Below are 14,680 nucleotides of genomic sequence, written 5' to 3' on the forward strand. Positions count from 1 at the left end.
ACACACACACACACACACACTCTTTTCTCTCTCTCCTTGTGTGTTTGTAATAACCCGCTCTCTCCTCTGACATGCAGCTTATGAGGTGCAGTGCTAGCGCAGGTACAGTACGACTGAGGCTCGTTCACACAGGGCCATCGCTCACACACACGTGTTTTCATCATGTTGCTCCATTAGCATTATTTCCCCTTAGAAAAGGACAATTGTGAGAGTAAAAAAAGTCAGAATTGCAAAATGTAAAGTCAAAATTGTGAGAAAATCAGAATTGTGAGATAAAAGTCGCTATTATCTTTTAATTTTATTATTGCGTGGCGGAAACAGGCTTTTATCCTCACCAAGGATGCATTTATTTTATATGATTTTAAATATGTAATTTCGGTGATCAAAGATGAGTTTTAAGGTATAAAATGATTGACAACAGAGGACTTTAATATTTTTCTAAAAAATCATGACAAAAATATTATATATATAAATGGTACTATTATGAAATATTACAATTTCGAATAACTTTTCTATTTTAATATATTTTAAATTAGAATTTATTCCTGTGATCAAAGCTGAATTTTCAGCATCATTACTCCAGTCTTCAGTGTCACATGATCCTTCAGAAATCATTCTGATATGATGATTTAGTGCTCAAGAAACATTTATGATTATTATTAATCTTGAAAAAACGAAAAAGTTCAAACAAACAGCATTTATTTATTTTTACTGCCACTTTTAATCACTTTAATGCATCCTTTGACCGGTAGTGTTTAGTACAGTGAATCCGTGTGTGTTTTGGGACAGATATGAGATGTAAGCGCACGAGTGTTGTGTGAGCGGCTCCTCGGACAGCCAGTGTCAGCGTTGTGATCTCATCCACAGTTTGAGTACCGTGACGTGACAAAGCGACACATGACGCCATTTCCATTTTGTGTTCAGCGTTGTATGGGTGAATCTCATGAGAACTGTCAAGAAGAACATGTCAAGATCATATTCAGTCTAAAGAAAGTGATGAATTATCTTTTGCGTATAGACAATGAAGAAACATGACAATTAAGGACATTTCCCACTGAATTATCATTAAGACAATCAATAATACCATAAATAATATTTATATAGGCCTGCCCCTGACTACAGATTTTAATAGTAGTCGTTCATCACACTCCAGTGCACAGAGACAGCAGAAAGCACATCTATTTGTTTTCTTTATTTTACTAAAACTCAGTGTTTGGTTGTTATTAGACGTCGACCGATAGTGGATTCTACCGATAACTAGAGCTAGGTTGGCCGATAACTGATTAATCAGATAGTTTTTAATATAGATACTGAATGAATACTCATAAAATAGTTCTGAACTTTATCACAAGCATTAAAAACAGCACTGAACCATGAAAATGCGTTTTTATTTTATATAATTTTTTTTATATATATTAATCATACCTTGATTGTTCATGTTAGTTCATAGTTCGTTAACTAATGTTAAGAGAACTTTAAACTGTAAAAATGTTGAAATTATCAATGAACAATACTTTTATTAACCTTAGTTAATGTTACAAAGGGACTCTTACAGTAAAATGATATAATTTCATATAAATCCGAAAAGTCGGTATGGATTTTTGAAGATAACCGATCCAGGAATCAGTTATCGGTGCCGATTAATCGGCAAACCCGATCAATCAGTCAACCCCTAGTTTGTTTACACAAATAAACAGTTTTGAATGATGTGTTACTCTTATCAGTATGACCAAAAATGACGGAGTATTTACGTAGTTTCCGCTGTTATCGGTAAAAAATCAAGTGTTCACGCCGGCGCCACAAACACTTGGATATGCGCCTAATAATAGCACACATTTATACTTTATACTTTATTGTCCTGGGAAATTTGTCTTGGACAGCATGACACGGCCAGTACACAACTTCCATCACACACAACACAGTACATACAATAACATGCGATAATAAGAGAATAACAACTTTTCAATGGATTATTTAAAAACTAGCAGCATCCTACATCAATTTTGAAGAAAATCTCTATTTAAAATATCTAGATTAACATTAGAGCGAGCAGATATGTAAAGTTGTTACTTACATGTTTCAAATGATAAGCCATATTTGAGGTCGATGGATGATAGGCGAGCGTTTGGATTTCCTGCCTGACACTGTAATTACCTCAAACACCCGCCGTTAACGATCTGTGTGACTTCGCCACTTCCTGTGGAGTTCATTTTCTGACTAATAACGACTAATTACATTCTGGTTGACTAAACCTCTTTTAGTCGACAAACATTTAGTTTATTATTAGGGGGCAGCCTTATATTTATATAACATTATTTAATTGAAAATTTGAATTCAATTTGTAATTAAAAAAAAACTAAGAGAGAACAAAAAACTACGAAATGAACAAAATGCGCCTTTTTAAAAAAACACTTATTTAAGATTCAACAGATAGTAAATATAATAATAATTTAAATAATAATCTACTTCATTTTCATGCACTGCTGCAAACCTGCAGGTTTAAACGTGTTTTTAACTCTGCTAAGAGTGACGCACCTTAAAATGTCTAGATGAGTATTTGGTGGGAAAATATAATAATAAAAAAGTGTCTCTAAATGTAATATTTGTGCTGATTTCTGTGAGTGTATCATGACTTCAGTGTTTCTGGGTCCCCCCGTTTCCTCCCTGTGAGTTTGTTCCCTGTGCAAACATGTGATAACAGGGTCCGTACAAGATGCTTGAATTTGACTTTGAAATGCAAGTCCTGGAAAACCCTTGAAAACAGACATATTTATGCAAAGGTTCTAGAAAAGTGCTTGAATTATTGAAATTCAATTTGTGGGAAATTTATTTTTAATAGTATTGATAAAACAATCTTTTCACGCAAAATTAAAGCCGCAGTCCGTCTGATATAGATATAGAGGCGTTTCGCATGGCTATGAGCGTGATATTCCTCATATCCAAGTATATGATACAGATTTTATTCTTCAAGTCAATCATATATTCATGAGAGAAGAGATCAGTTTGAATAAGGAAAGCGATATCTTTGTCATATTATCCTTTCAATGGTTAAAGTTACCAGTCAATGCATCTGCTGCACTTTATTTGTACCATTTTGCTTTATTAGTTTATTGATCTATTTACCTTTTTTAGAATTTAAAAGATAATAAAGATATTGTTTAATAAGTGAGATCTCTGATTGTAGTCCTTGAAAAGGTAGTGCTTAAAGTCCAGGTATTTAATGTTACAGCACCTGTACGAACCCTGTTATACATTCTTGCCATTGATGATGTGATTTCCGTCCTCTTTCAAAAATTATAATAATAAAAAAGTGTCTCTGAAGTATAATATTTGTGATGATTTCAGTGAGTGTATCATGACTTCAGTGTTTCTGGGGTCCCACAAAACCCACCTATTTTCTCCTTGTGAATTTATGTTCCCTGAAAAAACAAACTAAAGGTTATAAATTCCTGCCACTGATGAAGCGTTTTCCATCCTCTTTCAGATTTCTCCGCGCGGAACAAGAAGCCGTGCATGCAGTACCTCCCTCAGGAGAAGATGATTGACAGCCCTGGCTCCTCCCACGGGAGCATGCTGGACTCCCCGGCTACGCCCTCAGCGGCCCTGGCCTCGCCCGCGGCCCCGGCCCCCACACACTCGGAGCAGGCCCAACCACTGTCCCTCACCACCAAACCCGATCGCCAACACCACTACCCTGTGCTGGCCAAACCCCCTTCATCATCATCTTCTTCTTCATCATCCTCATCATCAGGCAGTCAGTTAACTCCGCCTCTTCTGTCTAGGCCACTCCCCTTTTCTTCCCTGCATGCCTCTCTCCTGTCTCCGCCCTCCCCGTACCATCACTCCCATCATGCTTTGTTCCAGTCTCAGCCACTCTCTTTGGTAACCAAATCAGCAGACTGACTCTCTTCTAAAGCAATTCTTTCTTAATGTCTTTTAAATAATGCTGTATATTGCTTTTTTACCTTTTTTTTTTTTTTTTTTTTTTTTGGAGAAATAGATGTCAGGTTAACTTTTTTGATAAGTGAGAAAAGGAAATAAATATTATTATTGGTCAATATTTGATCATCCGCTTTTCTGTTGTCTGTATAAAACAATGTATTTTTTTGTAATGTCTACTTTGGAACTGGTTTCTTATTTGATGCATTTATTCAGTAATCTTGTATAATTAAAAAAAAATACATGTATTAAAAACTACTTTTAAAAGACAAGAATGAACAAAAACATTTAAGCTTGACTGTAATTAATGGTAGTTTTTGGAGTTTAATTCATAGTACTGGCAGTTTATTAGACCTCTTTGCAATGACCCCCTCTACCCCAGTTTTGAAGTGTGTGAACTTGACAAATAAAACTTGTAAATTGTTTCTAAAAATGGGTGTTATTGTCTTCTTGACGTTAAGTTCTTGACGTTAACAGTGGTTGTCTTTTTTTTTTTTTTTTTTTTTCAGGCATGGATAAGTCCTGGAAATAAATAAATAAAAAACGTTTTTTTTTTTGTTTTTTTTTTATAAATATTACTTAATTTTTTATTTTATTTTTGCCTAAATTTAGCAGTCACTTAGTAGGAGATAGTTGGTTACCATAAAAAAAATAGGATTTTTTTAAAAATGTTTTTAAAAAAAAATTATTCTCACCAAGGCTGCATATATTTGATTAAAAATACAGTAAAAACACTAATATTGTGAAATATTATTACAATTTAAAATACCTGTTTTCTATGTGCATATACGTTCAAATGTAATTTATTCCTGTGATCTAAAGCTGAATTTTCAGCATCATTACTCTCTTCAGTGTCACATGATCCTTCAGAAATCATGTAAATCAAGTTACATTTAATATCAATGTTGAAAACAGTGCTGCTTTTTTTATGATGACAATGATTATACATGAGCAAAGTTGAAAGGAACATTTATTTGAAATATTTTTTTCATATAAATATCTCAATTTAATGCAGTCATTTCTTCCAAAAAAAAAAAAAATCCTAAAACGAAATCTTACTAGACTAATGTATTTGTACTAAAAAAAAATGTAAAGTTTATTTTCCTGTCTTACTGTATTCAGAATTTTATATGAGGAACAATAATGCAGTGACATACTGCTGCAAAGTAATTCAAATATAAATTATAAAAATAATTGAATATAATTACAATGCCTATGATTTAAATTGCTGAATGTATAGTCAAAAAGAAGGTCAATACCTTCCAAATAGACCATAATAAACCAAAATACTTTTCAGTTTATTAGATAAATAATAGTTTATCTAATATTTCACAACTAAAAATATAAGATTATTTCCTCTAACGATTTTTGTAGTCACGGAACACCAAAATGTGCGATTTTCGTGGGAAGTGCCTGATTATGTTACCTCAAAAATGCAGGGATTTTATAATCCTTCATAAACAACATCTAGAGCACAGAACGATGGCATAATAAACTGCAGGAGAAGCCCTGCTGATATAAGAGGAATTCGAGTTAAATCTTTAATAGCTGGAATTTAGGCAAACCGCACTGGAAAATAAACAGATGAGCCAGAGCAACAAAAAATTCTGCCAAAAATAAACACGGTTTAAAAAAAATAATAGACATCTGTTCCTTCCTGGAATGCAAAGTCCCAAAACAACGACAAAAAAGCAGGTCAAACCCTGCCTTCCCGTTTCTCTCGGTGTGTGTGTTTTGGCTGATGCTGATGCTGGCGCTGTAATGAAGAGCGCGGTAATAGGATGGAGCTCCAGGGAACTCATTAGGCTTTTCAATTAGTGAGAAATACACAAGGTAGAGTCCTCTGCTTTTTAGGGGCTTTAGGAGCGGCCAGAGATGCCAAGAACGCTTCACTTTTCCCTCAGCGAGCGGATGTGACGACAGCCTTCACACACAGACCTCATACGAGACCCTGGATCACACAACCAGTCACGTGTCGCACCGGGATATCTGTGGCAATAGCCAACAATACATTGTACGGGTCAAAATTATCGATTTTTCTTTTATGCCAAAAATCATTAGGATATTAAGTGAAGATCATGTTCCATGAAGATATTTTGTACATTTATTTTTGTGAGCACAATCGCGAACATAAATTACTAATAAACTTTAAAGGCGATTTTCTCAATGTTTTGATTTTATTGCACCCTCAGATTGGGAAGCTTATTTATTCAGCTTTCAGAAATGTATAAATCTCAAATTCCAAAAATTGACCCATGTGACTGGTTTTGTGGTCCAGGGTCACATATTCCCTCAAAACCCCTCGCATCATCGCGATGAGAGTAAGCGGCAACCTTCCGGTCTCTCTCTTGACTCCAACACAGATGTGAGTTAAACTGCAGTTCATCGACTGGCCACTAGAGACCGGCTGCAGAAGAGAGTCAATCCCATAGACCCGCATGTTAAAATGCCCAACTTTACTGCAGCAAAAAACATGTTTACAGCCTGGTGCAAAAAGGGGTTTTGGTCTATATCGCTAATTTTGCCCTTCATGACGACTGTGAGGGGGGTGAATATTTATATAACTCATGCGTTTAAATTATATTAAGCCTTAAAATTCTGCATAATTAAGGGCGTGGCCACTTGAGTGACAGGTGGATTGCCGCTGATGTCACTACTAGCGTTTGCTGCGACTGCCGGCTCCGCCCACTTTGGGCTTCATAAATGCTCTTCAGAAACATACGGGTGACGTCACGGACACTACGTCCATATTTTATTTACAGTCTATGGGTGACAGTCGCGTCAGGATCCGTCAAAGTGGATTTCAGTTCACTGACAATAATCGGTTATTTTGAACGTCATCAAAGAAAGGCAAGATTATGATATAGGCCTAACATAAATATTGTAACTTAATTTATATTAAATTTTAAATTACATACACATATATACTAGCCTGGGTTTCCCCATGCTGCCTTGAGCGCAGCGCGGTTTTATTCACGCTGCTAGGCAGCCTGGACACCATGGACCAGATTTTCCCCTCAAAAAGGGAACCAATCACAGAACGGGGAGGGAGCAGCAAGACGATGACGACGTCTATGCGACACACCGAAGCAGTTTGTTTATATCTATGGATCCAACATGGCAGCAGACGCGAAGTTACCTTTCGATGCAGCCTTAAGCCGCTTGTCCACCAGCGTCGAGATTTCTGACGCGACGCCAAAGCCCATTCATTTCCTATGGAACTACGTCAGGCAGCAAAAACGCCCCCGCAAAGCATGATGGGTCGCGTCGCGTCGATTTGGTCAACAGCAGCGCGTCAAAAAAGTATCTCGGTGGATACTTTATGCAAATGAGAGCGTCAAAACGCGGGGCAGCAGCCAATGGAAACTCGGCGGCGAGACTTTGTGTATGGCCGTTACTATGGTTTCATATAAAGTACACACAAACCCCCGGCCCCAAGCAGCGAAAACGTCATAGGCGTCGCGTCGGAACAAAAATTGATCAGACGCTGGTGGACAAGCGGCTTTAGATAGTGTTCTAAGTAGTTTAGAACGCAAGTTTATTTAGTCTACTTCCTCGTCGAATTTCTGTCGCTTTACATACGTCATCTGGTATAATTGAAACGATTGGCTATGAGCTACGTACAGGTGTAATAGTCACCTATTTCTGCCTTTATGTACAGCTTTTTGAGGTGATGATAAACATGCTTTGTTGTATGGTTTTTTTTTTTTCACATGAAAAAAGCTAACTGTTGTATCAGATGCCTGTGGTGTAATCACGGACTATTATATGGACTTTTATTTGTTTTTGTTTTGTCCTCGCGTCATTGTTATGTCACGCAATATGGTTTTAAGGAGAAGTGGAAGTGACGTCGAGAGAGGACTCCGGAGTTCAAACGGGGAAAGCGGTCTGTGTTTAGCGGGCTCTGTGTAATAGTTGCATGAAGAATTCATCAAAGGGACTAATACCCTATTTTTGTGGATTACGTGACAATTGTTTTCTGGACTACTACATCTTCCCATCGGCTAAACAGACTGTGGCGAGATTGCGTAAGTCCACGGGGATATTGACTGCGGCTTCTCGCCACCCTTCGCCTTACATTTTTGTTTGGTGTCTTTTTCTTCTCGCGGAGTACATTGTCGTTCCGTACGGACAATTTATGTTGCTTGAATGAACTTTCGGTCTGCTGGCCAGGACCTTGGGACATTGGGGTGTTGAGGGTTAAATGTGTGTGGGTAATTTGAGAATGTTTGTTTGCTGTGTTGGAGTGCGGCCGTGCCTCCAGCTGTGAAATAAGCGCATATTGCTGCCCGTCTGGGTATTATAATGTAATATATCTCTCAATACACTTGGTTGAACTTGTGTTTCATTGTTTTTTCGTTAATATATAATTAATTCAAGTCTACATACATGTCAATTGTATTCTATATATTTTTTCTTTAGTGTTTATTTAACGAAAGTAAGCTGTTACTGGCTTTATTTATATCAGTAGGTATCAGATCCGCCCGTTACCTTATGTTTTGCGTGCAGTACTTTTTCCTTGCTTTGATAGTGTAAGGGAAATTGTTACACAGGCGCATTTGATAGATATTCGTATCGCCCAAAAAACGGCTCTGGGCATTCGTAAACCACGCCTCAAATACGAGAAAATGAACATGTGGTTCCCAGACCACGTCTCAATGAGAAGAGGTTTGACTTTAGCCAGGCTACATATATACAGGGCCTAAATCTAATTTTAGTGGCAGGTGACAAAGTCAAATCCAGCTTTTAATGTTGTTTATATGTCTATATGGTGTGTTTAATATGCTTTAAGACAAACCATGTGTAAACTCATAAGTCAGCAGCCATATCACCCTGTAGCCCAAGACTGGTTGCCCACTGAAGCTAAGCAGGGCTGAGCCTGGTTAGTACCTGGATGGGAGACCTCCTGAGAAAACCAGGTTGCTGCTGGAAGAGGTGTTAGTGAGGCCAGCAGGGGGTGCTCACCCTGTGGTCTGTGTGGGTCCTAATGCCCCAGTATAGTGACGGGGAAACTATACTGCCAAAAGAGCACCGTCCTTCGGATGAGACGTAAACCCGAGGTCCTGACTCTCTGTGGTCATTAAAAATCCCAGGATGTCTTTCGAAAGAGTAGGGGTGTAACCCCGGCATCCTGGCCAAATTAGCCCAGTGGCCTCTGTCCATCATGGCCTCCTAATCCTCCCCATATACTGATTGGCTTCATCACTGTCTCCTCTCCACCAGTAAGCTGGTGTGTGGTGGGCGTTCTGGCGCAATATGGCTGCCGTCGCATCATCCAGGTGGATGCTGCACATTGGTGGTGGTTGAGGAGATTCCCCCCTTCTATGTAAAGCGCTTTGAGTGTCGAGAAAAAGCGCTATATAAATGTAATGAATTATTATTATTATTATTATAAGTCGACTCCATTGCTGAGTATTTTCTCCTTAAAACTGCAGTGAACCAAAGACAGTCTCAAAAACACGCTTTGAAATCGCTGGTGTTTCTGACGTCACAAACTACCTTGTAACCAATCAGATCAACGTGTGATCGTCAACCAGTGGATCTCTGAGCTGAGTGAGTGGAGGCGGGGCTCATTTGCATATTCATAGAACCGCGCATACTAAATGAGGCAAGGGTGTCGAGTAACATTCAAGCTAAGGCATGAAGACATTTTTTTTTTTCAAGGAAAAAACATTTAAATATATCAATTTGGGGATCAAAGGTGAGTTTTAAGGGATACAATTATTGACTACAGGCAGACTTTAAGAAAATGTACCGGCCATCAATATTTTTTACCGGCCATGAAACTATTTTTGCAAAAACAATGACACCAAAATTTTAGATACCAGTGAAAATTGACAATTCTCTATTCCAATTTCAATACCACAATTAAAACTACTAGCCTAACTAATACAAATTTAAAGCATTATTAAAGACAAGTATACAGTCAGTTATAAAATACGAAAAAATAATCAAATTAGAAGCAAAAACACAAATAAATACAAAAGAACAAAGATACAAGTAGGTCTAACAGTAGTTTTCACACTGTAAAAAATTTCTAACCCTCCCAAATCAAAAATTTCAAGTGACCGATAACATCTAAATTTTTCAATTGGCCCAAGTGAAATTCTGTAAATTGATTTTAATCAATTGTTGCAATAGTCTGTTACCATTGGCTCAATGATAAATAATACATTGAACCAATTGAAAAAAAAAATTAAGTTTACCAAACCATGTTATTGGCCCAATTATAAATTTTAAATTGTAGTAGCCTTCTTTTTTTGTTTTACCTAAACTAAAAATGTATATTGGTAAATTTATATTAGTAAAGCGACTTTAATGTATTGTTTATTCTCTGTTGCCCCAAAAGAAAAAGGAAAAAAAAAACATTATATATATATCATTACATCAATTATATATTAAAGACTCAAGCCATTCTGCCACAGTTTAATACATTTTATTTACATTTTAACAATATAAATACCTTAAAATGGTAAATACAGTGAAATTGTCTGCACAGTAGAACTTAAAATCATGCATTTAAATTTAGTATTCTCATAAAAAAAAATACAAAAAGAAAGTACTTCAGGGTTACTTCACTCAGTGTTTAGTGTAATTTCATCTTAACTTTAGTATTCTCACAGGAGGTATTTTGAGCTCATGAAACTGCATCTTACACTTCAAATATTAAACATGTAAACACATTTGCAAATATTTAGAAAGCTGCAAAATAGCATTCTCACAAAAGGTACTTCTCCCCTATAGGGTTAAGTGAAATTTTACTTAGTTTTCTAATAATTTGCTCAGAATTTGCACTCTTTTGCTGCACTCAGTTCCCATTTTCAAAAAGACCTTCTGAATGAATTCGAAGGTACATTTTAAGTCCTTGTTGTGTTCCATGTTAAGTGCGTAGAGCAAGCCAAAGAGGACAATGAACGCACTCACAAAGTCTCCCATGTTTTCCAGGACAACTTCCTCTTCAAGGAATATTGCAACATTTACCCCATTGGAAAGGGATCTTGAAGTTGAACTGTTGCTGCTCACCACTTCAATAATTCCCATTTTCGTTGCAAATTTGTGATGATCCAATGCCTCTGTACTCTGTAAAAAGTATAAAATAGCAATATTAATACTGTGTCTACAAATAGTGAATAAATCCAGAACATCTTCACTGGCCATATCCTCACTTTTTAATATTTTTTTTTAAAAAGTTCCAACTTTAAAATATATAGTATGACCTGCTGAAACCGATTTCTAAGAACTATAATTGACAGCATATACAAAAAAAAAAAACCTACTTTCCTTCAATGTAAAATTTCATTTCCATACCCCCCCCCCCCTAAAAAGTCAGTAATAAGACGAGAACAAATAAACAAATCGCAAACAACATCACAAATAAATGCAATAGAATAAAGAGATATGAAAGAAACAGCTTTAAGTTTTTCAGGCGGGTTCAACAGTATACTTGGGTAAGAAATACTACAGAAATCAAAGTAATCAAATGTAAAATAACACTGGTTAGTCTTCATTGTAAAAATTAAATACAGATGTATGCTTAGAATTGACCCTAACCCTAACCCAATTACAAAAGTTATTCAGTCAAGAGCAGAGAGTGATTTTCTTTATCTTTTGCTCTTTGATTATCATGACAGACAGCGGCAGGAATATTAGGCTGCTGTCACAAGAGTTAATGCACAGCTCCAATATACTGTTACATAACATGCGTTATATTTCTCATTTACATACCAAAACTGACTATTTTAACTGACTACTCGCCAAGACAGGTGTTTGACATAATTTTGTGCATATTTGACCGTTTAAGCGGAGCAAAATACTCATTTAGGGACTTGCGACTCAAAAGCTGCCTGAGAGAAGGCTAACTTTCTCTCAAATGCCCTTTGAGGGAGGTTAGTCCCATTTAAACTGCCAGCGACACACAGTGACAAAACAACATGATCCCGTTCATTTTCAATGGACAATAAATATAAAAAAATTACCAGAATAGTCTTGCAAATGGTTCCATGTTCCTTGAAATAAAAAGGAAGACCCCGAATAGCAGCAGCCCTTCTCTGCACAGTTAAGTCTGCCACCTGTACAATGGAATGAAAATAAAAACATATTATAATAAATAACAGTTTTAAATGGATAAACAAACAGACCTTTTACAATAGCATGTGTTAAATACTAGTCAGGGCTTAAAATGCTGTGCAGAATTGTGGGTATTAGTGGTGCAACAGATCACTAAACTCATGGTTCATATTATGGTTTTTGAGTCATGGATCAGATCATTTTTCCGATCAGCAAAAAAAAAAAAGGGTGGGGGTGTTGTAACTTTGCTTTTCATTTATTAATTAAAGCCCACTTTAAGTACTTTGATACTACAGCAAAAAATCTAGCTTTTAATAATTAAACATTATTGTAAGGCTGTGGCGGATACCAGAGTGAGACCGTAAAAGAAACCCTAGTAGTGGTTCACGCTTGTGCACATACTACTGTTTTGGAGCGCAGTGTTCTGATTCGCTTATTTCCTATTTAGGCTACTTGTTGGTGGAGGCATTCCAGAATTACTGTTGGTGAAATTATAATCAGACCCTCTCAGACAACCCCCCCCCCCCCCGCTTCTTAAAAAAAAACTCTTCAGATCTGCACGATTCACACAAGTCACCCAAACTGACGCGAAAAAAACGGGAGGCGCCGAAAAGCGCGCTGTTTGCAGCCCTGTGAAAAATACCCGAGGACACAGTGAGCGGCTGCAGTGAAAGTACATAGTACAATTTTTTTGCACATAATATATTGCATAGCCTTCATTACATTCACTATATTTGTTTCCAAATCCTTCAACAGCATTGTTTGTAGCATATCATTGAGCAGGATGTGAATTATTATTATTTTATTATAAATGTTTTCTTTATCCAGAAAGTACAGAGATATATTGTATATCGCCATTTATCCAAAAAATACAGAGATATGATTTTTTGGCCATATCGCCCAGCTCTAGTAAGCTGTAAGCTGTCACCTAAAGTCACAAATAATTCTGGAGTTGGTTAATGTGGATCCACCAGCTGAAAATAAATTGAGGAGGGGACAGAGAGCCAGAAGACCACATTTTAAATCCTGGCCACCGGATGTGTAAAGCCAGTCATTGTTGGTGTTGTTTTTAAATAAAAGAAATCTGTTAATATATAATTTGTAGTTGTGGTGCCACTTAATTTTTGGTGGGTGCTCCTAACTTTTTGCTGGTGCTCAAGTAAAAAAAGAAAAAAATTTCGAGCCCTGAGCTGGATACATTAGTGGATTACAGAAAACAAATGTGGTCCTCCTTCCTGATGTATGCACTGACATACAGTTGCAAGTTTGATATAAACCGTTGGAAAGTAGGTATATGAGGGACAGCTACTTGATATCAAAACTTGCCACTAGATCTGGTTACATATCATCAGTTAATTATATCCACTGACCTACAGAACATGGCAATATGGTTGGCAAAGGTGGACTATAAGGTTATGAAATTAAATATTTAACATTACCAAGGAGTAGCCTAACACAAAATGGCAGACATCAACTTCGTAACGTAACGTTGCAGCCTGAATCACACTGTCACATGTTTCAGCGGTCTCATGGCGCCTCAATAAAGAAACTTAACACAAATTACATATCATAAGAGCTAACAGTATTAGACACAAATAAGGAATGAACAAATATGCAGTAACAACTCTTGTTAAATACTCACTGTGAAAGTCTTAACGTTAGTGGTTCCGTTTTCTTCACGAAGTTAAATGAGTCAGACCCTACCGATGCTACATTGAGAGAGAAAAAAAAGTTATAACAGAAACGATACCTATGTCTCATACATTTAATAGAATCATAATAAAGTTCGATAAAATGATTATGTTATGTAAAATTATACTGTGTCCTAAAGTAAAACATTCGGAGAATCGTTCTATCGGTTTTATGATGAAATTGAGACCTGTCCAGCACTCAAATTAACGTACACAAAGACTTAATAACTACAGAGTTCAGTACTAATACTCACCATAACTTAAATGATGGAAATTCTGTCTGGAAATTGGAAATTCCGTTCTGTCGTCGTCCTTCAGCATCGACTCCTCAGCGTGCTCCCGCTCAATACATTTAAATCCACAATACCAACGGTACGGTTTCTCTTAGGCGCATGCGTAAGCTTTTTTTTTTTTTTTTTTTTTTTGCAAAGCTTATTTGGCAAACACAGATTTTTCACTTCTACTTGATGGATTGGCTGAACACAATTTCATATGTTCAGTGAATATATTTTTTTAATTTTAGCTTCAGACCTTAAGCTAAAATTACCACAATGCATCTTTTTGTTTGGGGATAATTAGTTGGAAGCAATTTGTTGAGTCAATATTTAATTGTATGTTTCCAAAATTGTTCAAAATATTTTTTTTTACAGTGCAAGTACAGAAATTTAATAAAGTAAGCAAATGTAAAATAACACTGCATTGTCTTCCCTCTATAAATTAAACATCCTTATTACAATTAATCCTTATTAAAGATAGAAAAGTTATTCAGCAGTGAGTGATTTTTTTATTTGTCTTTTGTTGTTTGATTAACATTTTAAAAAACAGCCAGCAGGAATATTAGGAATATTAGGATACTGTCACTTTAAGAGCTAATGCACAGATCCAATACACTGATACACTTTCTTGCAATTCAGTTTTTTGCTTACGGAATAAACAAATAAAAAGGTAATTGCAACTTTTAATTCATAATTCTGAGTTTATAT

The 14,680-nt window shown here is 36.4% G+C and overlaps 1 protein-coding gene and 1 long non-coding RNA gene across 3 annotated transcripts in view; one reads left to right on the plus strand and one right to left on the minus strand.

The window, feature by feature from the left end:
- The window catches only part of tcf7l1b (transcription factor 7 like 1b), a 76,199-nt gene extending 71,832 nt beyond the window's left edge, over window positions 1-4,367 (plus strand). For both annotated transcript variants that reach the window (XM_081349501.1, XM_081349500.1), the window contains one exon: window positions 3,485-4,367. In XM_081349501.1, the coding sequence (XP_081205627.1) occupies window positions 3,485-3,903 (419 nt within the window). In that variant the 3' untranslated portion in view covers window positions 3,904-4,367. The remainder of the gene's footprint in view (window positions 1-3,484) is intronic.
- Window positions 4,368-10,359: 5,992 nt separating this feature from the next.
- On the minus strand, window positions 10,360-14,057 carry LOC308680685. The gene is made up of 4 exons (XR_014028939.1): window positions 13,952-14,057; window positions 13,649-13,715; window positions 11,916-12,008; window positions 10,360-11,019 (listed from the first exon to the last, which is right to left on the minus strand). It is a non-coding gene; the product is annotated as an uncharacterized lncRNA (long non-coding RNA).
- Window positions 14,058-14,680: the final 623 nt, after the last annotated feature.

Source organism: Scardinius erythrophthalmus, assembly GCF_964197995.2.
Source record: "Scardinius erythrophthalmus genome assembly, chromosome: 20".
In the NCBI taxonomy this organism is placed as follows: domain Eukaryota; kingdom Metazoa; phylum Chordata; class Actinopteri; order Cypriniformes; family Leuciscidae; genus Scardinius; species Scardinius erythrophthalmus.